This window comes from Balaenoptera borealis, assembly GCF_965194805.1.
Source record: "Balaenoptera borealis genome assembly, chromosome: 1".
Taxonomy (NCBI): domain Eukaryota; kingdom Metazoa; phylum Chordata; class Mammalia; order Artiodactyla; family Balaenopteridae; genus Balaenoptera; species Balaenoptera borealis.
The window spans coordinates 33,633,714-33,659,021 of record NC_138860.1 but is presented as its reverse complement, the minus strand read 5'-3'; the positions used below and the strand labels follow the sequence as shown (position 1 = coordinate 33,659,021).

The 25,308-nt window shown below is 54.1% G+C and overlaps 1 protein-coding gene across 4 annotated transcripts in view; it reads left to right on the top strand.

Annotated features, from left to right (window-relative positions):
• Positions 1 to 24,458, top strand: part of TMCC2 (transmembrane and coiled-coil domain family 2) — a 37,224-nt gene extending 12,766 nt beyond the window's left edge. For 3 of the 4 annotated variants that reach the window (XM_082396615.1, XM_082396613.1, XM_082396614.1), the window contains 3 exons: positions 20,440 to 21,380; positions 22,590 to 22,725; positions 22,983 to 24,458. In XM_082396615.1, coding sequence (XP_082252741.1) covers positions 20,440 to 21,380; positions 22,590 to 22,725; positions 22,983 to 23,294 — 1,389 coding nt within the window. In that variant the 3' untranslated portion in view covers positions 23,295 to 24,458. Of the gene's footprint in view, positions 1 to 12,771; positions 12,992 to 20,439; positions 21,381 to 22,589; positions 22,726 to 22,982 lie in introns of those variants that run through there. The other variant, XM_082396616.1, reaches the window with a different exon arrangement.
• The last annotated feature ends 850 nt before the right edge of the window (positions 24,459 to 25,308 follow it).

Sequence of the window (25,308 nt, the reverse complement as noted above, 5' to 3'; positions counted from 1 at the left end):
AGGACAAGCCAAAAGCAAGAGATGATCCCCAAAAGGCTGATTTTTGTTTGTTTGGGGATTTGTTTTTGAAAATTATCTTTTGCTCAGGCTGATAGTAATGTTGGTTTGTTTTCCTTAAACATGCTCTCAAGAGGCAATACATGCAGTGGTTGAGAGCACAGACTAGCATCAACCCTGGTTCTGCCACTTCCTGCCTGAGTCACTTAATTTTTTTGTACTTCAGTTTTCTCAATTGAAGATGGGGATAGTAATAGTAGAATTGCTCTAGGATTAAATGGGTTCATATATGTCAAATACTTGGAATGGAGCCTGGCACAGTATGGTTTTTATTATTGTTACCAACCAAAGAAGATAGAGGAGGAGTCCATGAAGGGCTGTTGGGTAAGGAGAAAATCTAGTTTGGTACTTTCTGAATTTCTATATTCATTCTTTTATTCATATAATAAGTATTGATATTTCTTGCATACTTGTTATGTGCTATAAGAATGAATAAGCCGGAGGTACTGTCCTCACTGAATAGAGGGGAGACAGGCTGGTGAATGGACAAGATAGGGTGATGAGGCTGTGATAGAGGATATGGGAGCTTGTTGGCAAAGACCTTCTAGAGGAAGCCATTGAGCTGAATCTTGAAGAAGGAGTATAATTTAGCCAGAGAATTGGGAGGAAGGGTGGGGGGAGGAACGGTATAGTGTGTACAAAGGCAAGCGAGCTGATGCCAGGGACTGCCCGGGGTTCATTGTCGTTGGAGCGTCCAGTACTTTTGGAGGCTGACAGGTAGGCAGAGGTTAGATCACAAAAGGCCTTGCCATGTTGAGTCCGGGGTAGTGTGAAGCTATCAAAGGGTGTTAGGCAGGAAAATGGCAGGAGGAGGTCCCTTTGGGTCTTAGTGTAGACAGTAGATTAGGAAGCGGGACAGGAGTGGAGTCAAAGAAACCGTTATTGGAGCTATTGCCGGAGTCTAGGCTGCAGCAGTGAGGATGGAAAGGCAGAGATAAATTCAGAAGACCTTTGGCAGTTCTCATCGACAGTATAGGCGAGAAAGTGGACATGGAAGACGAAGGAAGAGGAGTAGAGGAGGACTCTAGTTTTCTGGCTTAGCAACTTTAGGAATGGGGCATTCTTTAGTTGAGGAAACACAGGAGCATGTTTTTTTTTTTTTTAATATTTACTTATTTATTTTTGGCTGTGTTGGGTCTTCGTTTCTGTGCGAGGGCTTTCTCCAGTTGCGGCGAGCTGGGGCCACTCTTCGTCGCGGTGCGCGGGCCTCTCACCATCGTGGCCTCTCTTGTGGCGGAGCACAGGCTCCAGATGCGCAGGCTCAGTAGTTGTGGCTCACGGGCCTACTTGCTCCGCGGCATGTGGGATGTTCCCAGACCAGGGCTCGAACCCGTGTCCCCTGCATTGGCAGGCAGATTCTCAACCACTGCGCCACCAGGGAAGCCCAAGGAGCATGTTTTGGGAGCCAAGTGATGCGTTCACTTTTGGACATGTTGAATTGCAGGTGCCTTTGGGAGCTGTCCATCTAAAGAGCACCAACTGGCAATGGGGTTCTTGGGGGAGAGGTCTGGGCTGGGGCGAGCACTCTGGGAGCCAGTACTGAGCTTGAAATCCTGGGTGCGGATGAGACGGTCGAAGGGCATGTGTCGAGGGTGCTGAGACCAAGGACAGAGACGACGTATAAGGGGCAGAGCAGCCAGGTCTGCAGGAGTGAACCTGGAGAGAAATGATGCCGAAGTATAAGGAGAAAGGAGTTTAAAGAGGGAGGAAGTAAGTATTCAACGGAGTGAAATGCAGCAGGAGTGACAGGTCAGATCTGGATTTGGAAATGTACATAGATAGTATCAAGCAGTGGGGGTCATTGATAACCGTGGCAAGTAGCCAGTTTTAGTAGATTGAGCAGATGCTGGAAGTGGAGGGTCAGCTCTTCCGGGGAGGAGAAAGGAGGCCAATATTGGTTGAGGCAGTCTGGTTTTTGTTAGTTTTTAAAAGATGCGCAGGGAGGGCTACAGATCACTAGTAGGCCAGGAAAAGGGCTTTTGACTTTTTTCTCTAGTGAGATGAGAAGTCATTAGGTTTTGTACAGATGAGTGACACCCTTGAAGAAGACCGCTTGGGCTGCTCTGTGGAGACTAGGCTATGAGCCACAGCGTGAGCAGGGGGTCTGGCTAGGAAGCTGTTGGAAGCCTCCAGGGGTGAGCTGACAGTGGCTTGCTGCAGGGTGAGAGTGGGGGAAGTGGCTGGATTCTGGATTCGCTTCAGAGATCAAGCTACAAAGGTTCCTGATGGATTTGGGGCACGACAGAAGGGGAGCAGGCAGAGATGGCTCACAGGTTTTTGGCCTGGCAGCTGGAAAGAAGAAATTGCCGTTAACTGAGTTGGGAAAGACAGTACACGGACCAGATATCTGGAGGGGCTATGGGGCAGCAATAAGAGCTAGTCTTTGGACACGTTACGTTTGAGATGGTTGTTAAACGTCCACATGGAGAGACCAAATAAGCAGTCAGATGTTGGAGTCTGGAGTCTTGGGAAGAAACCCAGGCTGGAGGCAGACACTTGGGGGTTGTCAGCATATAGAGAGTATTTAAAACGATGGCACTGGACCATCTGCAAGCTTAGTTTCAACTACAGAGAAAGTCTGTGCCAAGAGTGAGATCTGGATGTGTCGGCTGAAAGGGAAATGTGGCCTTGTGGAGGGAAGGGAGACCCAGAGGGACCCACAGGATGAACCAGTTGTTCAGCCCTTAATGAGCAAGTATTTTTTTTTTTTTTTTTTTGGCCACATAGCGTGGCTTGTGGGATCTTAGTTCCCCGACCAGGGATTGAATCCGGGCCACGGCAGTGAAAGGTGCCGAGCCCTAACCACTGGACCGCAGGGAATTCTCAGTGAGCAAGTATTTTGCTTGCAGCAGCTGCCAAGTCCGCCTCTCACTGCCGAGTCAGCGGATGCATTTTAAAAGTCAAATTAGTACAGTCCTGTCAAGCCAGGGTCTCTGGTCCTAGAGCTGTTTAGCGAGGAGGGAGAGTGGGAACCTTGTAGTCCTGAGGCTGTGTGAGTGGGTGCGCGGTGGGCACTTTCTCGGAGGCTGGTGAGGGTTTGTTGATGTTTGCTGATTGGGAATGCGGTGGGGAGGGGGTGGGGAGCCCAACAGCTGGGGAGCTTCTCCGCAGGCTCCTGTTTGGTCTTTACACTGTCCCCACGGTATCCAGGAGGCAGGCAGGGTTCTCTTCTTGCTGCTGGTGGAAGACAGGCCAGGAGACTCTTGGGTGAGCTCACTGGGGGAAGGGTCCCTGGGTTCAGGGTGGGAATGGGGAAAATGGTTATTCCTATGACCTAATAAGGACCTTTATATCCTTATTTAGAAATTTCATCTTTCCAAAGCTTTGTCATACATATACTCCCTGGTTACTCCTAATAACATCCCTGTGAAGTTGTCAGAGCAGGTACTGTTATTTCCATTTTACACATGAGCAGACTGAGGCCTACAGGAATCAGGAGGCTGCTTGCCTAAGGGTACCCAGCCAGTTCATGGCAGAGAGAAGACTAGACCCCATGTTTCTAGCATGTCCACAAGACCAGACTGAGATCTGAAGTCACTAAAACCACCAGGGACCATTTTATGCAATTTCCATCATGAGCGGGTTGCCTCAGCCCAAGGACGGTGGCTTTGTCGCTTGGTTGCAATTTCCCCTTCGGTTATACATCCTTTCTGATCTGGCACTGTCCCCCCAGGGATGGGCGTGGCCCTGGGGGATGCTGAGAAGAGGGGGTGCCTCTATGTCCTGAGGAAGGGGGTCTTCCAGCCATCAGTAAACCCTGCATGGTCAGCTGACTCCCCCAAACCCAGAGGCCATTGGCTGGTGTGATAAGCTGGTGGTGGTTCCACCCTGGTCTCTGGGCATGAATAGAAGGGATTCTTCTCTCTCTAGTAAACATAGCTCCACATGCTCTCTGCAAGCTCCCTGGTGATTACTAGCATCTATTTTTAATTCATAAGCCTCCCCCACTACCCACACCCCTTGCCATTGTTTAGAACTTAGCAGCTGACTTTCAGACCAGAGCCGGCCCTATCAGGGGTTGAATTACTGAAACACCCTGGAGGCAGCTAAAGTTCCTTAGCTGTCCTGTGAGGCTCACCCTGGCCCCTCCCTAAGAAAGTAGGGGACCTGGAGCCCCAGGGAGAGCAAGGGTGCAGCAGAGGCACAGAGAAGGGTTCACAGTCCCAGGAAGCAGCTCAGTCTTAGTGATGTTGTTCGCCTGTCATTTGTTCCCTCCAGATCTACTTGGTTGTCTTCAAGGTTGTTTCTTAAATGATTCCCCTTTCAAAACAAAAACAGATTGTCATCTCAACCTCACCATTCTGCTTTCTACTATTTGTGTGACACTGAGCAAGATAACCACTCTCTGTCTTATGTCTATAAAGTGGAAGAATTAAGCCATCATTATTGGTGCACTGGGGCATTGGCAGGTAAATAGAGAATGCAGGTGACATCTGGGTTCCCCATCTGTGTGTGGCTGTAACCTCTGGAAATCTGGGCCCTGGAGTTTTCAGCAGGAACCACTGGTTATATGTGCAGTGGCAATGGAATTGGACCTCCTGGTCCCTCAGCAGATAAGTCTCACCCCACTTCCCGGTCTCTCTTTTGCTGAGCAGCAGTCCCTAGAAAACGTAGTGTACGCTCAGGAAAATCTAGCAACTCTTCTGTCCTGCCTTGATAACCTGCTCCCAGACTTTCAGAGAGTGGATTAGCCCCTGCAGGGGTCAGAGGCTTGTTTTCCCTTTCTCCCACGTTTGGCTTGGTCATTGATTGCCTCTCGGCCTTGTTCAAAAGCTCTCTCCAGCTGTCGCCGCATTCAGAAGGCTTGTGCAAGGTGCTCCAGCTGGAGAGTCTTGGGAGAGGAAGAGTGCAGGAGTGCTGAGTTCACAGCCAGCTCTACCAGCCTGGCCCCTGACCTTGCCCTGGTCATCCTTCCCCATCTGTGCAGCGTGGCTGGTCCCCACAGGATGAGGAGCAGCATGGGTTGGGGTGGTGGGAGCCTGAGGCTCACAGAGGATGTCCAGAGCCTTAGGAGACCAGCACGGAGTGCTCAGTGGCAGGAGGACTTTACCGACAGGCCAGCCTGCTGCCCCCTGGCTTCGAGGGCAGGCAGGGCGGGAGAGAGGACCAGGTGCTGAGAGGTGAGGGGGAGAGTGTGGAGATGATGCCACGATGGACGCTTCCCCGTGGCCTCATGGAGGTGTTATCTCCAGGCCCCAGACGGGGAGACCAGGGACGTTCCGCCCATCACGTAAACCAGAGCAGACTCTGGACAGCCTGTCCTGTACACTCCCCCGCCGGATTTATCCAACAACAAGATTTCTCCTCTGCCCTAATAAATAAGGGGCATAAATAAGCACCCCTGTTTACTCTGAGGAATGGCAAGTGAGGGGCTGCCCTTAGCCCTAGGCTTTTGCCAAGAAGACAGATCTTGGCAGGTGTCGAGGAGCCTGGTTTTTTTATGTCTGGAGGCCTACCGGTTCAGAGGTGGGTGGGGCCAGCTCTGCTGAGAGAGGTTTCCGAACAGGTTCCCTCGGCAGCTGGGGAAGGCTGGACCATTCATCTGTGAGGCCTCCTGATGTGTCTGAGCTTGTCGCCCAGGTTCCGTGGGAGGCCGACGGGGCCCTGTCCGGCTGGCCCATTGGCCTGTCCACACAGACGCATCCACCTTTAGAGCTGCGTTACACTCTTTCCGTTCAGTCGCTCGTGTACATGCGCCGGTCTGTGCCAGCCTGGACCCACATGCAGTGGCTGGGGAGGACAGCTGCCTTCTCTGTTCCCCTCTTCCCCCCTCTCTCATCCCCTCTTCCCTTCTCTCTTCCTCTGTGTGGAAAGGCTCCTTAGGCAGAGGGGCAGCCAGCCCAGTGGCCTCAGGAGGGCCTCCCAAGGCAGTGCCCACGCTGCCAGCCGCCCGCCAGGCCACGGCAGGGCAGCTCTGTGCTTCGCCATGAACCGCTGCTCCCTGTCTCGGTGATTAAAAGCCCCTGTTGCCCAGTATATCTGAGGTACCTGGTGAGTTAAGTTCTTCCTTTAGTCCGACTTGAGTTCCTCATGTTCAGGTGAAGCCCCCTTGCTTTTTAGGGGTCCTGTCCAATCAGGAGAGGGGCCGAAAAAATGACTCTGCCCCTTACCTAAAGCTCTGACACCGGAGATCATAGGCAGCAGCAGCCTCTTGACTTTAGAGCAGGGTTTTGGACTCAGTTGCCCCAGCAGGCAGCTGGCCTCTGGAACTAGCCTCTATTCGTCTTTTCCCTACTGACATCCATGACTTTCTTTCTAGATAGAAAGTACCCAGTGCTCTCCAGATTAGCTCTGGCTTCTGGGAGTACAAAATTCCCCTAGGTACAGGGGGTGAAGTTAGATAACGTCCAAGTTACCTAGCAAGACCTGATGTCATGCCTTCTCTACCCACCTGACTCTAAGCACAGCCCCAGGGGTGGGGGGTGAGATGCTGCCAGCCCAGACACGGGTGGGAGACAGCAGTCAGGCCCCCAGCCTTCCCCCCAGGAGCCTCAGCCCCCTCAGACACGCCCCAGTGGAAGGTGTGCTCAAGGTTTGGGTGATAACAGAGCTGATAACAGCAGCAAGAGGAGCTCTCTGTCAGCGGTTCCAGATGATGACGAGCCAGCGCTGGTGATGTGGGCATGGGTCCTGGCAGCTAGCACAGGTCTCCCCAGCCACCGGGCACATTCCTCTCTGGATGCACCACATCCCTGAGATGCGAAACGTGACCCTGGTCTCTTCTGGTGCCAGATGAGGCAATGGAAATACAGTATCACTTACCTGATCCCTGCTCTGCTTCTTCTTTCTTTTCATAGGCACAGTTTGGGCTTTCTCTGTGCGCCACAGGGCAGAGGACTCTGAAACAGGAGCAGTGACGCGTGCACACACCCCATTGCATTCCTTCTAGGCTCCCAGGGAACCGAGGGCTCCCCTGAACTGCAGTGGGGGCTGGAGGCAGTGAGCAAAGTTCCTGGGAACAGAAGCCTTCTCTGACTTCCCTTCTCTCTCCAGTGGCAGGCGCTGGGGTGTTGCAGGCAGCTTGTCTGACTGTTCTTTGCCTCCAGCCCTCCCGCCGCCCCAGCTCCTGCACCCACATCTTCCGCATCCTGAGTCTGATGCCCCTGATTCTTTTGTCCCTCTGACCTTCCTCCAAGTCTGGATCTGGGGAGTGTGCTCACTTCAGGTACCCCACCACCGGGACCCCAGAGCTGGGCCAGTATCCATAGCTAATGAATAATTCAGCATGATCCGCAGAAGCTAAATCAGATCCTAAGTGATACTGTGACCAGGAGGCCTCCTTTGGGTGGCCGGAAAGGCGAACCCTGCCCTGGAAAGAAAAGTACTCTGTAATATTAACTTCATTATATAAGGTTTCTTTGCTGCCTGAGAAGGCAGCTTCAGACCCAAATATTATCTGGGTGCCATGCCTGTCTACTGGCTCCTCAAGGGTTCAGGGCATTGTGGGCACCCCCAGGCCATGCCAACCATGGCCTTTGACGTGTCCCTTTGAGCCCACTGGGCAGCATGCTGCAGTTTGCAGACTGCTTTGCTTTCACATACATTTCTCGTTGAATCACGTCAGCTCATGGTAAGCTCTGAGCCCTTGAGTCAGCAGGACGCCCCAAGAGTTCTGTGTTTCAGTCCTCTGCTTTTAGAAGGGAGTCGTCCTAAATTATTCTTGGCAAATAGGGTGGGGTGGAGGGCGCTTTGCTACCTAAAAACTGCCCAAAAAGGAGACACTGCTTCCTCTCTGGGTCACTTTCTCCCAGTCCTGTTCCCAATGTCGCCTCCCCCAGGGAAATAGAGTGGCTATAGAAGGCATGGAAATCGTTCCTCTTTCCTACCCAGCTGGCACCAGTTTTGATTTTCCTAAAAGGGACCTAAGTGTGTGGTCCTCTCCACTGCCCGGCGTCTGGCTCATGACATGAACTCTGTAACAGGAGTGTCCACGTCATTAGACAGGGCGAGGACCCATGGGCAAAAGAGATGGCCTCCTCCCTCCCTGGAAGCAGCTGCAAGGTGGTGTGGTGTGTGCACGCCCCACAGCGCTCTCTACTCTGGCCTTTCCTGTCTGCTTTGCCAGCTCATGTGGCCGAGCCTCTCCACATGCTCCTAGGAAATGCGCCCACCTTAGTTGCTCTAGTTCATCCTGAAGAAGATGGCCCTTCCTCCTGTGTGTCCCCAGAGGGAAGTAGGGCTCTTTGGTGACATGAGTTTCTAAGAAAATGGACCAACTGGCTGACTCTAAGAGTGAGTGTTAGGGGAGGGACCTTTGGGTACTGACCAGTTCCCAAACCCCCATTTCCAAGAGGTGAGCATTGGAGCAGCTGCCAGCCTTTCATGGAGGAATTCTAACCGGGAGATTTTCACAGCACATTTGGAGCCTGAAATTTTTTGAAGACCTCACCTTGTATTTGAAGCTACTAAATTTAGCTGCTCTTCAGCATTAGTCTTTGCTCTTGAAGCCTATGACTTCTCAGGTTTCCCACCCTTCAGAATGGGTGTGTGGTTTGTGCTTTTTTTTTTTTTTTTCCCCCAGGAGAAAGAAAAATAAGAAGGAAGATTTTTTTAAAGAATGTGTGTTGGGGGGGCGGGTGTGGGGACCTGAAGAGTAATAATAATGGCAAAGGAAGAGACAAGAAAAAACTTAATATTTAGGAGTATTAAAGAAAGAAGGGGCACTGCATGAAAACGAGGGGAAGAGGAAGAAAAAACTAAAGGGGAACCCAGGGAAAGAGAGGGCTGAAACCTGCTGGGCCTGCAGAGGAGAGCCTGCGTACAGGACCTGGGCTTCCTTCAGGGTCCAGGCTTCCTCCAGGGGTCCCCTTCCAGGATGACGGGAACCTGTCTGTCGCCCTGGACTCAGGCTAACTTGCGAGAGCGGAAAGAGTGTGGCCAGAGACACCTGCCTTGGCTCAGCTGCCTGAGCCTGCAAAGGGCCAGCAACTGCCCTGTCCCCTGCTCAGATGGAGCCTGTCTCTGCCAGGCCAAAGAGGAGGTGGCAGGGTAGCCAGGACTTGCCAGGAGCACACTTGGTGGCAGTTACCCAGCAGCACTTCTCTTTGCACAAGGACAGTTGCTTGGTGGCTAATGTCTTTCCATAGCCTGTCGCTTTAGTGCAGCTGCAGCTCTTCCTGTGTCCGCCTGCCACTCTCAACTTTGCTCCATATGTAGCTACTTTTTGGCTTTTTCTGTCCCAGGCGGAGTCTTCCAGGCACCTCCTAGAATAACTGTGGGGGGTGTGTGTGTGTATATACATACGCATGTGAAGGAGCCTCAGGACTAGGCCTTTCTTTCTTTTTTTTTTTAGCATCTTTGTTGGAGTATAATTGCTCTACAATGGTGTGTTAGTTTCTGCTTTATAACAAAGTGAATCAGCCATACATATACATATATCCCCATATCCCCTCCCTCTTGCGTCTCCCTCCCACCCTCCCTATCCCATCCCTCTAGGTTGTCACAAAGCACTGAGCTGATCTCCCTGTGCTATGTGGCTGCTTCCCACTAGCTATCTATTTTGCATTTGGTAGTGTATATATATGTCCATGCCACTCTCTCACCTCGTCCCAGCTTACCCTTCCCCCTCCCCGTGTCCTCAAGTCCATTCTCTACATCTGCGTCTTTATTCCTGTCCTGCCCCTAGGTTCTTCAGAACCATTTCTTTTTTTTAGATTCCATATGTATGTGTTAGCATACGGTATTTGTTTTTCTCTTTCTGACTTACTTCACTCTGTACGACAGACTCTAGGTCCATCCACCTCACTACAAATAACTCACTTTTCGTTTCTTTTCATGGCTGAGTAATACTCCATTGTATATATGTGCCACATCTTCTTTATCCATTCATCTGTCAATGGACACTTAGGTTGCTTCCATGTCCTGGCTATTGTAAATAGAGCTGCAATGAACATTGGGGTGCATGTGTCTTTTTGAATTATAGTTTTCTCAGGGTGGATGGTAGTGGGATTGCTGGGTCGTTAGTCATTTATTTCAGTAAAACCTACGATGTGTCAGGCGTTTTTACTCATGTTCCCATTTGATCCTCCCCTCCCTACAGCCCTGGGAGATAAGGATCATATGTACGATTTTGCAGCTGAGCTGCAGAGAATCTCCAGGGCTCAGCTCACCCACCCTCTCCTCCAGCTCCTGATGCCACGGGTCTCATCCCTGAGGCCTTTTTCTCCAGCCTGCTGTTTTGTGGGTGCTGCCGCCTCCTCTTGCAGTTGTGAAGAGGCATGTACAGGGCCTGTGGAGGCCGCATTGCTAGCGAGTGGCGAGTGGCGGGGTGAGGAGTCACAGCAGGCCTTCTGACCCGAGCCCTCTGCCGTGGGCTGAAAGGTGTAACCTGACCCCAGGGAGCGAGGTGTCTTCCTGCAGCACTCTCATCTCCTGCCAGGGCTTTCCAAGCCCCCCTCCCTTCACACACCCCTCCCAGTGCAGTGGTAGACACTGAGTCTCAGAGCCTGTGCTCACTCCACCAAGCTCCCATAGCAGGTATGGAGCTGAGACCCAGACCCTGGGCATCACCTTTTCCACCACGTCATGGCACCTTGGGCTCCTGCTTCCCACCCCCAGAGCAGGAAGCTCTACATCCTTGGCAGATTTGGGAACGTTTCAGACATGTTAAGACAAGAACATACTCTAGAGGAAAAGGGACCTCTCTCCTGCTGGTTTGCCTGGCAGACATCCCCTGGTTCCTGTTTGTCCCTTTTCTCTTAGCAGACTAATGGTTCACCCTGAGCTCCACCCCCCTTTTTCCTGTCCTTCAGTTACTGTGCTGATGGGTGAGTTGTCCCTGGAGGGGAGCTGAACCCTCCCATTAGGGAGATGCCAGATACCACCTCAGGGTCATCTTGGTGGTGCAATGAGGCCTCGAAGGAACCTCTTTCTGGTGCTTCTGAGCCTTCATGATCCTGGGCAGCTGGGGAGTGAGACCTTGTGAGGTGTCATGAGAGCCCCAGGGCTCGGCTTACTCAGCCCCCTCCTCGCCTCTGGGCTTCTGCTGCTACTGCCTTCTCCTTTTTCTCCTCCCCCTGTTTTGCTTGTAAGAAAAGGTTACAAATGTTAGCTTGGCGGAGCCTGGAGAGGAGGGGGGCAGAGGAGGGATGTCTTGAGTGTGAGAAGACCAGGCCGCCTCCGTGGCTACCTAGGACAGACCTGCAGTAGATGGACTGCTTTCCATCTCAGCTCAGTGGGATAGATCAGGCAGTCATCTACAGACGTCAATACTAGGGAGGGTCAGTCTTATGCTAGACGCAGTGAAGGGCCCGGATATAGTTAAGATCTGATCCCTGCCTTCCTGGGAGCATTAAGACCTAAGACTTGTTTATGCAATAGGAACAGTGCACCTGCCCAGAGCATAAAGAAAAAACTCAAGTACCATAGGCGGGAGGTCATTTACAGATGTGGGAAGCTGCCAGAAGTGTCCCTGACCCCACATGTCCCTGACTGCTTATGCTTGAGCCGGCCCCAGAACTTGGGACCTGAGCGTTGTGCCCTTGCTAGACCCCTGTCCTCACAAACCCCAAGTCATTGCCACCACAAATGTTTGTAAGGTTTCCACGAGCCTAGGGTGTGGGGACTTCTGCTTTTGGTGTTCTGGCTGAGGGCCCTGGCATTGGGCCCTAGAGATAGCACTGGGCCCTTATCTCTGTGCACCTTCTTGAATTTGGACCGCCCCGTCAGCGTGATCCATGCCGATCCTTAATATTTAAGCCCTGAGTCTCTCACCAGGCTCAAGTGGGTGCAGAATCTGCGTCGTCTTTGGTGATTCTGCTGTGGGAAGCTGCCCTTAGAGAGACCCAGCAGACACCTGAGCTCTGCTGGCCACCCCGGCACCCTCCTCACAGCTTGCTCTCCGCTACTGTGGGCCTCTGGCCCCCTCTGCTGGCCGCTCACGGGATTTCTTGCTGGGACTGTCAAGATGAAGTCCAAGGAGGAAGAGACGGCTGTGAGTTTACCATCCATGTTTTATCTTGGGTGTTTTTGCTGAGTGTTGGGGCGGGGGACGAGGTGGAGGGGGGGGGTGACGAATGGGAAGCAGAAGTTAGCGGGGAAGTAGCTTCAGCGGTGTCCAGAGCAGAAGTCGATTTCTAGGATCTCAGAGAAGAGGAAATCCCCTGGTGAGGCTGGCTGCTGTCTGCTTCCTCCAGGCAGTTATTAGAGTAGGGAGGAAGCCTTGGGAGTGATGGTGCCTTCAGCCTATGGACAGGGCAGCAGGGAAAGAGGCAGAAGACTGCAGGCTGAGCTGGCTGTGTTAGCATCTGCCAAGGAGTCCCCTCCAGGCTCCAGCCTTTTTGGCTTTGAAGAGCTCGCTTCCATCCTGGAAGCCTGGCTAGGAGGTCCACTTCTGTTCTGAGGCTGAAGAAGGGAGTTCATGGGACTGTGCCTGTTTGTGAGAGGGGCTTCTGACAGTGAGAGGCATTTGTGTACGTGCATGAGGGGAGGGGAGGGGAGAGGAGGGGAGGGGAGGGCAGGGGCGGAGCATCCATCCAGCTGTGTGAAAGATGCAGGTGCACGTGTTGCCATGTGCTTCCCCGACCTGCCCCCCAGGCAGGCGTTGCTGTCTGTCACACCTGGATGTCCTCATGAACACTGGACTCATAGTGGCAACAGCTGGACTTGGGGATGGGCAGGGTGGAGGAGGGCACCCACTTGGTGATCCTCCCTTTCTCCTCCCAGATGGGAAGGAGCAGCCATGAGCCCCAGGGAGGGGGAAATCTCCCAGCGCAATCCGCCCCTAATCCCCAGGCTGGGCCTCAGACTGGAGATGGCGGCTGCAGAGCCTGGGAGCTCCGGCACACCTGCTCGCAGACCCCGGCTTTCCTTGGCAAGCCCCGTGCTGCCCAGGGACTGTGATCCCGGGGGCCTGGCACAGCCTGCAGAAAGCTGGGGCCTCAGGGCCCCTGGTACCCCATCACCAGCACGGCTTTGGGAAACGGTACCCACACAGGTGAGGCCCTGGTAGGGATGGGGGTGGGGTTGGGGGATGGAAGAAAGCCATTTCTGCAGTTCGTCAGGCGGGCTGTGCTCCCCTCCAGTCTCTTGGGTTGTGGCCCCCTCTCCTCTTCTCTCTCCATTATAGAGATGGGAGAAGGGAGGAGGGGTAAACACCAGGCCTCCAGGCTTAGGCTGACGGGTGCTGGCAGGGCCCTTGGGGTTGGGTGAGGGAGCCCTGGCACAGAAACCTACAGAAACCAGTGGCCAGACGTCACTCCGCGTGGGGCCAGAGGAGCTGACATGAAATTAAGCGGAAGGGGTGTTCCTGGTTGTGGTTGCCTCTGTCTACGGAGAAACAGTGACCGGGAGGGAGGAATGTGGAGGGCCAGTGAGCACGATCCCAGTAGGAGGGTCCGGAAGGAGCAAAGTGCTGGGTACTTAGAGCTTTGGGAGAATTTGGAGGGTTGAGAATAAAGGAGGCGCCAAGGTGGGAGGGCAGCCCCGGGGTTCCAGCCAGGGTGTGGGTATGAGGAGGCAGAGGGGACCGCACAGCAGGACATTTGTGTGGACAAAAGGGCATTGTTCTCAGCAGGGCAGGGAATGAGGCGGCTGAGCCGAGGGTGTAGTTTTGACCAGAGCCAAGGGGTGGACCTATCAGAAAGGACTGGAATCCGAGGGCTAGATGAGAGGAGTGTGGCTCTGCCAGGAAGAGTCACCCTTAGGATCAGGGTGGGAGGAAGCACTTGCTGGCTTCAGGTGAGGCTGATTGAAGCCTCCACCCAGTGCCCGGCTGCCTGGAGGTCGTAGGTGCTGCATGAAAGGATGCGAGAGTGAGTTTCCTCATCTGTATGGACTCTGCACCCTGCAGTCCCTTGTAGCAGCGTAAAATTCCTTGTAAGGCCGCTGAGGGCACTCATGCAACGAGGAAGGGGCACTGCAGGAAGAGCCAGGTCCCTCACGCACCTGCCCTTGAATCCCTCGTGTGGCGGCTGGGGTCTTACTGCAGGAGTTTTTCATCTTACTCTTCCCCAAGGAACAGACCCAGGTGTATATGTATAATATATACTCCTCCACGTGTACCCCTTTATCTAAGCATTTGCCTCCCTGTCCTCTGGAGAAAAGCCACTTGGGCTCCCAGGCACCGATGGAACCACTGGATGAGCTGGTGCCTTCCCCTCCCCACCCCCCCTGCCTGTTCCTGCCCCTCCCCGCCCCTCCCCCACCTGGCTTGGGTTAGCTGTGATGACGCCTCCAGAGCCGGGGCCTGCAGTATCTGGGAGAATGGGGGCAGCCCCTGGCTAAGGACCAAGGGTTGGCATAATCTTCCCAGTCTGCTCTGGTTGGGACATCAGGTTGGTGTGGGAGATGTCAGGTTGCCTCCCTCCCAGCTTCATTGTAGGGTCACACTGCCTCTTTGGGCAGGGGGCGGGGTGTTAGCTGGCTATGGCAGTTCCTCTCCATCCTGGCCTGGCTTGCCTCCCTTTTCCTCGGGGAACTAGTAGAAGAGGGGAATCTGTGTGTTCTCCATCCTGAGAAGGGTGCTCAAATCAGAGTCTCAGGGCCAGAAGTCAGCAGATGGAAGCATCTCTGCTGAGTCACCCGGGCCTGACAGGCCTGTCACACTCACCCGCAGGGCTCTTAGTCACTGCAGCCCAGGAGCAGCACCCTGCATGGACCTCGGCCCATCTGGTCAGACCTACAGACAAAGCAGGGTTGACACCTGACTCCATTGCTCTCCGCCCTGGGAGGCGACACACAGGCCACCTGTCCCGGGATGACAGGGCCACCCTGCTCTCCTAAAGGGAAGCATAGGAGCCCCAAAGCTCTTTTCTTTCCTCTTTTTTTTTTTTTAAATTAATTAATTAATTTATTTATTTTTGGCTGTGTTGGGTCTTCGTTTCTGTGCGAGGGCTTTCTCCAGTTGCGGCGAGTGGGGGCCACTCTTCATCGCGGTGCACGGGCCTCTCACTGTCGCGGCCTCTCCCGTTGCGTAGCACAGGCTCCAGACGCGCACGCTCAGTAGTTGTGGCTCACGTGCTTAGTTGCTCCAGGGCATGTGGGATCTTCCCAGACCAGGGCTCGAACCCGTGTCCCCTGCATTGGCAGGCAGACTCCCAACCACTGCGCCACCAGGGAAGCCCTCCTCTTTTTTTTTCCCAAGAGTGACCTTAGTGTTTGCTTTCCAACCCCTGAGCAGGTAGCTAGGACAGGAATCATCTTCTGTGTCAGCTTGCTCTGGGGACCCTGACAGGAGCACTTTGTAAATGTAGGAAGGGGCTGCCTGTCCCTGGGGGAGGGGAGTCACAGGCTGGGAGCCATCTGCGGTCTCCTGGGAACCTGGGAGTGCAGGTGTGGAGTACGCATTCCTTGCAAGTGTGATTGTTGATGTGGTCCATCTTGAAGCATGTTTATAATGTGTTTGTACTGTTGCTGGAGCAATAGATCCATGATTCACATCTCACAACTTACATGGCTAGCGTCCTTCCCCTTTGCACTGAGTAGCTTCATGTAAGCCTGGATGCTTCTGTCCCAACAGTATCTGCCTCAGGGACCCAGGCTGCCGGGCCAGTGTGTGAGAGGAAGACCCATGTCCTGTGTCTGGCCGGGTTAACATGGAGATGTGAGCTCAGGCCCCGGAGGAGGTGGGAGCCCTGTAATCTGGCAGAGCACCTAATCCGGCTTTGCTCAGCTCTGCTGGAAGCGGGCAGGGAGAAGAGTCTGAGGGGCTGTGAAGCCTCGTGGAGGGGGTGCTCCCAGGGGTGTGTCTCGCCAGAGCAGGGAGACGAATAGGGAAAGTTGTGCCCTGGACACTTCTGACAACGTCCCAGCTCTGGCTCTTCCAGAACATTCATCAGCACTTCTCGGACATCACTGTCTGTGTAGAATAGTGTCAGTGACCTCAGCCCTGGCTGGTGGGCACCCTGAGCAGGGAGCGTGACCCGGCCTCCGGGTTGCCTTGTGTGGATAAGGGTCATGGAAGAAGCATGGGCCACTCTCCACGTTTTTCCTCTTCTTAGAACTTGCCCCCCTGTGCACAGGGATTCCTCCTGGGGTCAGGTGCCTGCGGAGTGTCCGGCCCCTCTCAGGCAGGAGAGTAGGGTAAGGAGGCCATGGTGCTGGTGGCTGGGCATGGACACAGGGCTGGGTGGCCTGGACCGTGTGAGGCTCTGTGTCAGTTTCGAGAGAGGAACAGCAGTGCCTGTGTAGCCCACCCACTGCCGTGCTCCAGGCTGGGGGACCCTGGGAGTTTTCACCTGCTAGTGACCGGGAGTTCAGTGATCTGTATTGCTCCTCTTTTTAGTGAGTGAGTTAGAGCTGCTTCTTCCTTTTTTTTTTTTTTTTTTTTGGCTGTGCTGAGCAGCATGTGGGATCTTAGTTCCCCGATCAGGGATCGAACCTGTGCCCCATGCCTGCAGTGGAAGCACAGAGTCTTAACCACTGGACCGCCAGGGAAGTCCCAGCTAGAGCTTCTGCTGTGTTAAAAATGTGCCCATAAGATGAAGGACCCAGATACCCTCCCGCAGACCCACTCTGTAATAGGACGTGGGCTGGCCCTGCAACCTAGGCCAGCAGATTGAGGGCCCTGGCCTTCCACACCCAGGTTGTGCAACCATCACCTCTATCTAGTTCCAGAACATTTTCATTATCCCTAAAGGAAACCTGTACCCATTAAGCGGTCACTCTCCATTTCTCCCTTCCCCCGCCCCTGGCAACCACTAGTCTGCCTTATGTCTCTATGAATTTAACTATTCTGGACATTTCATAGAAGTAGAATTGTACAATATGTGGCCTTTAGTATCTGTTTTCTTTTACTTAGTGTAGTGCTCTTGAGATTCATCCACGTTGTAGCCTATAGTTGTAGCCTGTAGTACTTCATTCATTTTATAATCAAATAAGAGTCCATTGTGTGACTCTACCAATTTTGCTTACCCATTATCCAACGATCAGTGGACATCTGAGTTGTGTCCACCCTTTGGCTATTGTAAATAGTGTTGCTGTGAACATATGTGTACAAGTACTTATTTAATACCTGCTTTCAATTCCTTGGGGCTGCACCTAGGAGTGAAATTGCTGGGTCATAAAGCAAATCCATGTTTAATTTTTTAAGGAACCTCCAAACTGTTTTCCACAGCAGCTGCGCCATCTTACATTCCCGCCAGCAAAGGTGTGAAGGGTCTGATTTCCCCACATCCTCGCCAACACTTGTTATTTTCCTTTTTCAATTATAGCCGTCCTAGTGGATGTGAAGTGTCAGTTGATTGTGATTTGTTTCTGAGCACCTGCTGTGTGCCCTGAGATTGTACTGTGATCATTGCCTTCACGGTCTCATTTTATCCTCCTGACAATCCGTTGAGGTGGGTAGAAATACCCCCTTTTTCTAGATGAGAAAGCTGAGTCCCAGAAAAGTTAATGACATATCTAAGGGCACACAGCTGGTAAGTGACAGAGCCAGGATTCTAAACCGGTGTTTGCTTCCACACTTAGTGCCCTTTCCATTGCCCTGCATGGGCCTTGTATCCTGTCCCATTGCGATTCTTCTTCTTTTATTTTTTGTGAGCAAATCTCATTCTCCTCATGCTCTGCTTGATTCATCCCTCTTAACAGCTTCCTCATCTTTTTTCTTCTAATGCTCTAATTTTCCTTCCTTTGTTAAAGCATAATCTCTCTTTGTACCTCTGCCTGTCTGTCTGCAGCCTCCTTGGCTCTTCTTCCCTGGTCACCCTGTCTCCCTTTCGTCCTGAAAGTGCGCTGCAGCCTTGGGTGGGTGAGCTTGGGGAGGGCAGGGAGTGGAGAACTCCCTGGGGGCAGGGACAAAGAGGGATGTTCTGTGACTGGAGCCAGCCAGAGGCTCCAGGCATTGTAGACCCAGTGGAGGGGCAGGAAGGAGCTGGGGTACTGCCGCAGGAACCCCAGGCTTGAGTCTGGGCCCCAGGGCAGAGAAGAGGGGTGGGCGGTGGGGAAACGGGTGGGACCCCAGCCCACTTCAGCTCACCACCAGGCCCTGCTGATTTTCCCGGAGTGTCTGTTCTCTCATTCATGGGGATTTCACAGCCAGCTTCAACTCTGCTTTTCTATTTGTAAGCCAGACAGCCACCAAATTGAAGGGTAAAAGGCTCTAAGCTGCCAGACTGGAGCCAAGACAGGCAGCGAATTTGCTCTTTTACACTCCCTCGTAGTCCAAAGCACTTTTGCATTTCACAGCGAGTCCGTGTCTCATTAGGTCCTCCCACACTCCTCCAAGTAGGTGGGACCGACACTCTCCTCTTTATAAAGATGAGCCCACAACCTAGCTGAGCATCGGGCAGTGAGGCAGCCAGATCCCAACTCATTTTCTGGATATTCTTTCTCCCACAAAGAGGGTGGAAGAGAGGGAAAGTGTTGACTCCCTTTGGAAAGCACAGCGGCCTTATAAAGGGGTCAAGTTCTTTAATATTAAAAGCTTTGTGTTGCATATAGAATTAAATTTTGTCTCATGGTATCAATGTTGAGCAAATTTTTTAGTATAATCTTTTAAATAAACTTCATTTCCTCCGCCACACACAAAAAACGTTGTGCTGCCAGATCCAGACAGCACCGATGAGTGCCTCTGTCTGCCTGTGCCGTGCCGAGTGCTTGCTAGACATCATCTTGTGTAACCCTCACCAAAGGCCTGAGAGTAGATATGATTACCCCCATTTTACAGGGGGGAATACTGAGGGTCAGGAAAATCGAGAGATGGGGTGTTTGCCGTCACTGCAGGGAACAGCACAGGAAGAAGGGGTTTCACTGCATGATGCAGTTTGAAGTCAGATTGCTACAACGAGTAGACCTTGGGACAGGTCATTAAGGGAGACTGTGGAATTGGCTCCTCTGATATACAAGGTCCTGAAGGTATCAGCACCTGGCAGAGGGCAAAGGGACATGCGGGGAGACCCAAAACACATGTCAGAGGAAAGTCCTGACTTCAGGAGGTATGGGAAGGGATGGGTTTTGTACCCAGCATCCCCAGTGGAACTGGGACCTGAAAAGGCTGAAGAGGAAGCCCACAGAGGAGACACCCTCCCCTGGCTCCTGAGTTTGGCAGGGCTGTTGTTTTTAACAGTGTTTGCCAATAATTTTGCACCTCGGCAGAAATGGAGCCCAGTGACTTCTGCCTGCAGTTGGCACGGGCTGCTTCCGGTGCGTGAGCTGTGAGCTGGGGCCACTTTCTTTGTGTTTAACCCCTTCCCCCATGTGTACCTCACCCTGCCCCCACCCCCGCATACACAAAAAGAGCAATATCTGACCCGGCCAGGGGTGTGCTGTGTGTAAAAATACATGGGGTTGAGCCATTTCCTGCTGCTTCCGTTGTTGCATGGCGATAAGACACTGGGACTCGGCTGTGGACAGTGGTCCTCCAACAGGCTGAGGTGGGTCTGGCCCTGGGAGAGTGGGGCTCCAGGCCCGCCTGCTTTCATCCGACCTTGCTTCCCATCTTTCCTATCTTCTGTGACCTTCCCTTCCCCTCTCTCCCTGCCCCCTATCCTTTCTCAGTCTCTCTGCTCCTTTCTTTGTGCCACCCTGATGCACTCAGGAAGCCTGCCTGCCTGCCTGCCTGCGAGGAAAAGGCGCTGTCTTCACCCTCCTGCACATTCACCTCCTTCCACGCTGGATGGCTGGTACCCCCAGGCCCCCAGCCTGGGCCCTGCTTCCCTCAGCCTGTGGGTTACTTCTGGGACTCGAGCCCTTGGGGACCCAGCCAGCAGGCAGGTGGGGGTGTGCTCCTCTCCCTGTCCTGGGAGACCGGGCAGGGCTGGGTGCTCCCGCCATCATGAAGCGGAAGAGGTTGCTAATGGCTCCAGGGAGCTGGAAGGTAAGGGCAGGGCTGGGAGAGGTGTCCGCGGAGGCAGGTGGCCCGCTGAGCTGCACTGGGGAAGCCCAGGTGGGGAGGGGGCAGGGGAGTGCTTCCTGTGCCTGCATGGGGCCCGAGTGTAGGCTCTGGTCAGCTCTGAGGGAGAGGCCTGCTCCAGGCAGGAGCCTTATGGAGGGCTGAGTCCAGAGGGGCAGTGTGTCTCATCCCTGAGGAATAACCCCGTGACTGCAGTGAAGCCTCGGACCTGCTGGGTCCGTGTGACGGGGCAAAAAGAGCTCTGGGCTGCCAGTTCTGTCTTCCTGAAGCTGTTTGTCCCTGAGCAACGTGCTTGAACTCTCTGGGCCAAAGGAGGAGCAGGTCTGCCTAGACTGCACTTTAGGCTTGTTGTGGGGGTTGGGTAAATAGCAGATGTGCAAGCCCTTCCTAAATGGCAGCTGTGAGGGAATCCTGTTGTCATTGCCGTTATTCTTTCGGACTCTTTCCTTAAAGTTTCCTGTTCATCCTGCATCCGTTTTCCAGGCAGTGAAACCAAGTCCAGAGTTGTCCAGGGACACACGAGAGACTCCTGTGGGCCCCCTCCCTTGGTTTCCTGATTGACTTACGCTTCTTCTGCTTGCCTTCTTCCCCAGGTCGACAAGGGGGACCTCGTGGCCCTGAGCCTCCCTGGCGGCCCTGGCCATGGTGACACCGATGGCCCCATCAGCCTGGACGTGCCGGACGGGGCCCCGGACCCCCAGCGGACCAAGGCCGCCATCGACCACCTGCACCAGAAGATCCTGAAGATCACAGAACAGATCAAGATCGAGCAGGAGGCGCGGGACGACAATGTGGCGGAGTACCTGAAGCTCGCCAACAACGCCGACAAGCAGCAGGTGTCCCGCATCAAGCAGGTGTTCGAGAAGAAGAACCAGAAGTCGGCCCAGACCATCGCCCAGCTGCACAAGAAGCTGGAGCACTACCGCCGGCGCCTGAAGGAGATCGAGCAGAACGGGCCTTCGCGGCAGCCCAAGGATGTGCTGCGGGACATGCAGCAGGGCCTGAAGGACGTGGGCGCCAACATGCGCGCCGGCATCAGCGGCTTTGGGGGTGGCGTGGTGGAGGGCGTGAAGGGCAGCCTCTCGGGCCTCTCACAGGCCACCCACACCGCCGTGGTGTCCAAGCCCCGGGAGTTCGCCAGCCTCATCCGGAACAAGTTTGGCAGCGCTGACAACATCGCCCACCTGAAGGACCCTCTGGACGACGGGCCCCCCGAGGAGGCGGCCCGGGCGCTGAGCGGCAGTGCCACGCTCGTGTCCAGCCCCAAGTACGGCAGCGACGATGAGTGCTCCAGCGCCAGCGCCAGCTCGGCCGGGGCGGGCAGCAACTCGGGGGCCGGGCCCGCTGCGGCGCTGGGGAGCCCCAAGTCAAACATGCTGTACGGAGCCCCCGGAAACCTGGATGCTGTGCTGGAAGAGCTGCGGGAGATCAAGGAGGGCCAGTCCCACCTGGAGGACTCAATGGAGGACCTGAAGGCTCAGCTGCAGAGGGACTACACCTACATGACCCAGTGCCTGCAGGAGGAGCGCTACAGGTGTGTGCCGCCCGGCCCACCCCTGGGGAGAGGGGCCGAGCACCGGCTTTCACACTTGGTGGTAGCAGCAGACGGGGGAGCATCTAGAAGGGTCCTGGGCTGCTGGAAGGGGCCAGGAAGAGGCTCCGAGGACCCTTCCACCAGCTTCCAGGGCAGCTGGAAGTTAGGATTATGGGGCCTGTGGAAGGAAGGCTCTGCCTGTCTCAGGAGCTTTGAGCATCCCTACTTGATGATTACATGGTTGTTGTACAAAAGGGGAAACCGAGGCAGGAGCCAGCTACATGGCCTCTTATCTGGAGAGACTCTGGCTAAGAGCACTGACTCTGGAGCCAGGTTACCTGGGTTCAGATCCCAGCTCTACTATTTACTCTTTACCTTGAACAAAGTTCTTAATACTCTCCGTACCCGGTGTCCTCATCTGTGAAGCGGGAATAACGTGAATCCCTGTTCATAGGGTTTGTGAGGATTGAGTCCAAACCTGTAAAGTCACCGTATGTAGGTGTCTGGCATGGTCCATGTGAACATCCAGCCGAGGGTCCTGAGTCAGCCTGTCCCCTCCTTTCCTTCTGTCTGCTCTGCTTTTGCTCTGCGCCTCTCGTGTGGCATTTGGCACTTGCTCCTTGGGATTCTTAGGGATCTTTTCTTTAGTTAGCACTTTTTCTTCTTCATATATGTGAAGAAGGTTTGGAAAATTGAGGGGGAAACCTGCCTGAAAACTAACTACCCCCCCCGCCCCCACATAGTAGTCATCTTCTGATATTTTGTGCCTTCAGAGCAGGGATTGTGTCTCTATATCCCTGTGTCCCTGGTACCCAAGAGAGCCTATTAGCCCAGGGCTTAAGGGCCGAGGTTGTTGAAGTCAGTCAATCCCTGACTCCTCCATTCATGAGCTCTGTGATCTCAGGCAAGTTCCTCAACCTCTCTATGCCTCAGTCTTCTCATCTGTAAAATGGGGATGACACTAGTACTTATCTTGAAGGTTTGTGGGGAGGATCCTATGAGATAATGTGGCTAAAGTGCCTAGCCCAGAGCCTGCATATAAGAAGTGCTGTGTACGTAGTAGCTTTCATTGTTGTTGCTGTTAAAATTGGACAGGGCTGGACACCTGGGGTGGGTTGAGTCATTGTTGAGAATGAGTGAAATTGATCCTGGGGGGAGACAAGAGGCTTGGGGAGCTGGCACTGGTGTCATACCTTCTCCCTATGCCAGGTATGAGCGGCTGGAGGAGCAGCTCAACGACCTGACCGAGCTTCACCAGAATGAGATGACCAACCTGAAGCAGGAGCTGGCCAGCATGGAGGAGAAGGTGGCCTACCAGTCCTACGAAAGGGCCCGGGACATCCAGGTACAGCAGCCTCAAGAGGAATCTGGGAGTGGGCTGGTTCCACCCCTTCCCCTTAATCAAGACTTCCACTTCCCACCAGCCTCCCCAGATAGTCATCATTAAAGAACTCGGGCCCCTAGCTGCAGCTGATCACCCTCTACCCTGCCTGGCCTTCGGAGGGGGCACAGCATTGTCACCTCCTCTGAGGGGCAGGTAGGGTTTAGGCTGGGGGTCTGCCCGCCCTGAGCTCCAATGCACCCACCCCTGTGTCCCTGCAGGAGGCTGTGGAGTCTTGCCTGACCCGGGTCACCAAGCTGGAGCTGCAGCAGCAACAGCAACAGGTGGTGCAGCTGGAGGGCGTGGAGAATGCCAACGCACGGGCGCTGCTGGGCAAGTTCATCAACGTGATCCTGGCGCTCATGGCCGTGCTGCTGGTGTTCGTGTCCACTCTCGCCAACTTCATCACACCCCTCATGAAGACCCGCCTGCGCATCACCAGCACCGCCCTCCTGGTCCTCGTCCTCTTCCTCCTCTGGAAGCACTGGGACTCCCTCACCTACCTCCTGCAGCACGTGCTACTGCCCAGCTGAGCGGCCGGCCTGTCCCGACCCCGTGCTCTCCCCAGCCCCCCGCTGGCCATGCTTCTCCGGGGGGACCCTGGGACTCCCGAGTCCTTGGACTTCTTCATATGTCCAGTTTGGGCTTCCTGCCCAAACTGTCCATTCCAGCAACTTCTGCCCCCTTCTCTGTCCTTGCTTCTTCTGTCCAGTGCCTCCTCCCTGTTGGCCTGAAGGGAGCCGTAAGTGTAGCCCTGGCTGGAGGTGGTGGGGGCGTCGGTGGCCAAATGGAGCAGAGGACACCCGGATGGACTGTTTTGATTATTTACAGTCACACAAGGGCTCCTCCCAGCTGATGCAGATGCCATGGGTCAGGAAGGCCAATGAGAAGAGGGGCAGGAGAGGGCCATGCCTTGGCTTTCCTAGGGAACAGCCCATGCTGGAGGCAGCTCCGGCTCCCTCTTTGTGGAGATGGTCAGGATGAAGGCAAGAGTTTCCACTGGCCCTGGGGAAGCTCCCCAGCTCACCCCTCCCTCCTCCAGAGCTGGGTTGAGGCTGGGTTCTGGGTTGGGCCCTTCTGGGATCTGAAGGATGCAGGCTCTGGAGGCCAGTTGGGTGTGGCTTTGGATTTGTGTGTTCCCTGTTATTCTTTCTGCCTGTCCCTGGATCTGCTCTTTTCAGGGAAAGAGACCCCAGGGGTCCCGAGCCTCAGCCCAAACTCTTAGGGTTCTGTTTATTTATTTATTTATTTGTTCCTTTGTCCCTTATCCCCCTGAGCTCCAGGGAGAGGTCCCCCCCCACCTCCCTCCCCGGTCCTCTCTCTGAAGCCAGGGCTGCTGCTTGGCTATCAGGCACTTCCATGCCATTTAGATCTGGAGACTCCTGGCTGGGGGAGGTGGGGCAGAGCCGCCCAGCCCCACTCTCCCAAGCAGAGCTTCAGCCTCTTTTTATACGTCTGTTTATTCTGTATGTGTGTATTTGTGTGGGGGAGGTTGTCTGTTGCTTTCCTTTTTTTAAGGCTCTGGAGTGTTGTGTATGGTTTCTCTTCACATCCCAGCCTCCCCAAGCGCACTTCCAAGAAGAGAGGGGATTTCTCGGAAAAGGAGAGAGAAATCCCCTGGAACAGGGGAGGGCAGTGCCTGCCAGCTGTTGTGGACCTTCCCGAGAAATAAATATCCTCTAAGTTTTCAAACCATCCCGTCTAGCGTTGGTTGATTAGGCTGTTTCCATGGAAACCACCGAGTCTCTCCCAACACTCAAGCATTCTGGGTAACACAGACTGGACCTCACCTGTTGGCCTGCGGCCTTCATCCTCCAGGATCTGACATTGAACAAAGCGTCATCCACCCTTCCCATTTGCTTTCCACAGCCAAAGCTCTGGCCTGGGTGATACGGAGGTGAGATGATGTCCACCCCATCCAGCCCCGCTGGAGTGCTTTCTAGGAGGAGGGGAATTGGGAGAGATTTCCTTAGTTTGGAGAACATAAGCAGCTGGAGGCCTCGATGACAGCAGTCATGCCCAGGTATGGCCACAGGAGGGCAGCAGAGTCCTTATTCAGCACTTTCTTAGGGTTCAGCTCCAAAGACTAGCATCTGTTGGCGTTAGCTTGGCCTTTCAATTCTGTCCAGCCAGAGCAGAGATCACCTGCCTTGAGCATAGAGGCCAGGCCCTCAGTGTCTGCTCTGGTACTGTATTTCCCACCCCTGACAGTTGAGGGCACCCACAGAAGGCACTGGATTCCCAGCAGGAACCCTGTGGGAGCTCAGTGGGCCCACCTGAGTCTCCCTACTGCGAGAAGGAGATGCCCCCAGTTCATGAAGGCAGGAGGGCTGTAGGGAGAGCACCTACCCCAGACCCCTGGCCCATAATTAGTGCACCTGTGGTCAATTCCCATCTCTCTGGGCCTCAGTTTCTACATCTGTAATATGGATGGATGCAGTAGCTGCTAATTTCAAAGGGCTCTGACATTCTGTGGTTCTGTAGGTCTGAGAAGTCAGGTTACAGATGTATCCATGACCTTGGGCTTTAGGGGACTTTAGGAGTCAG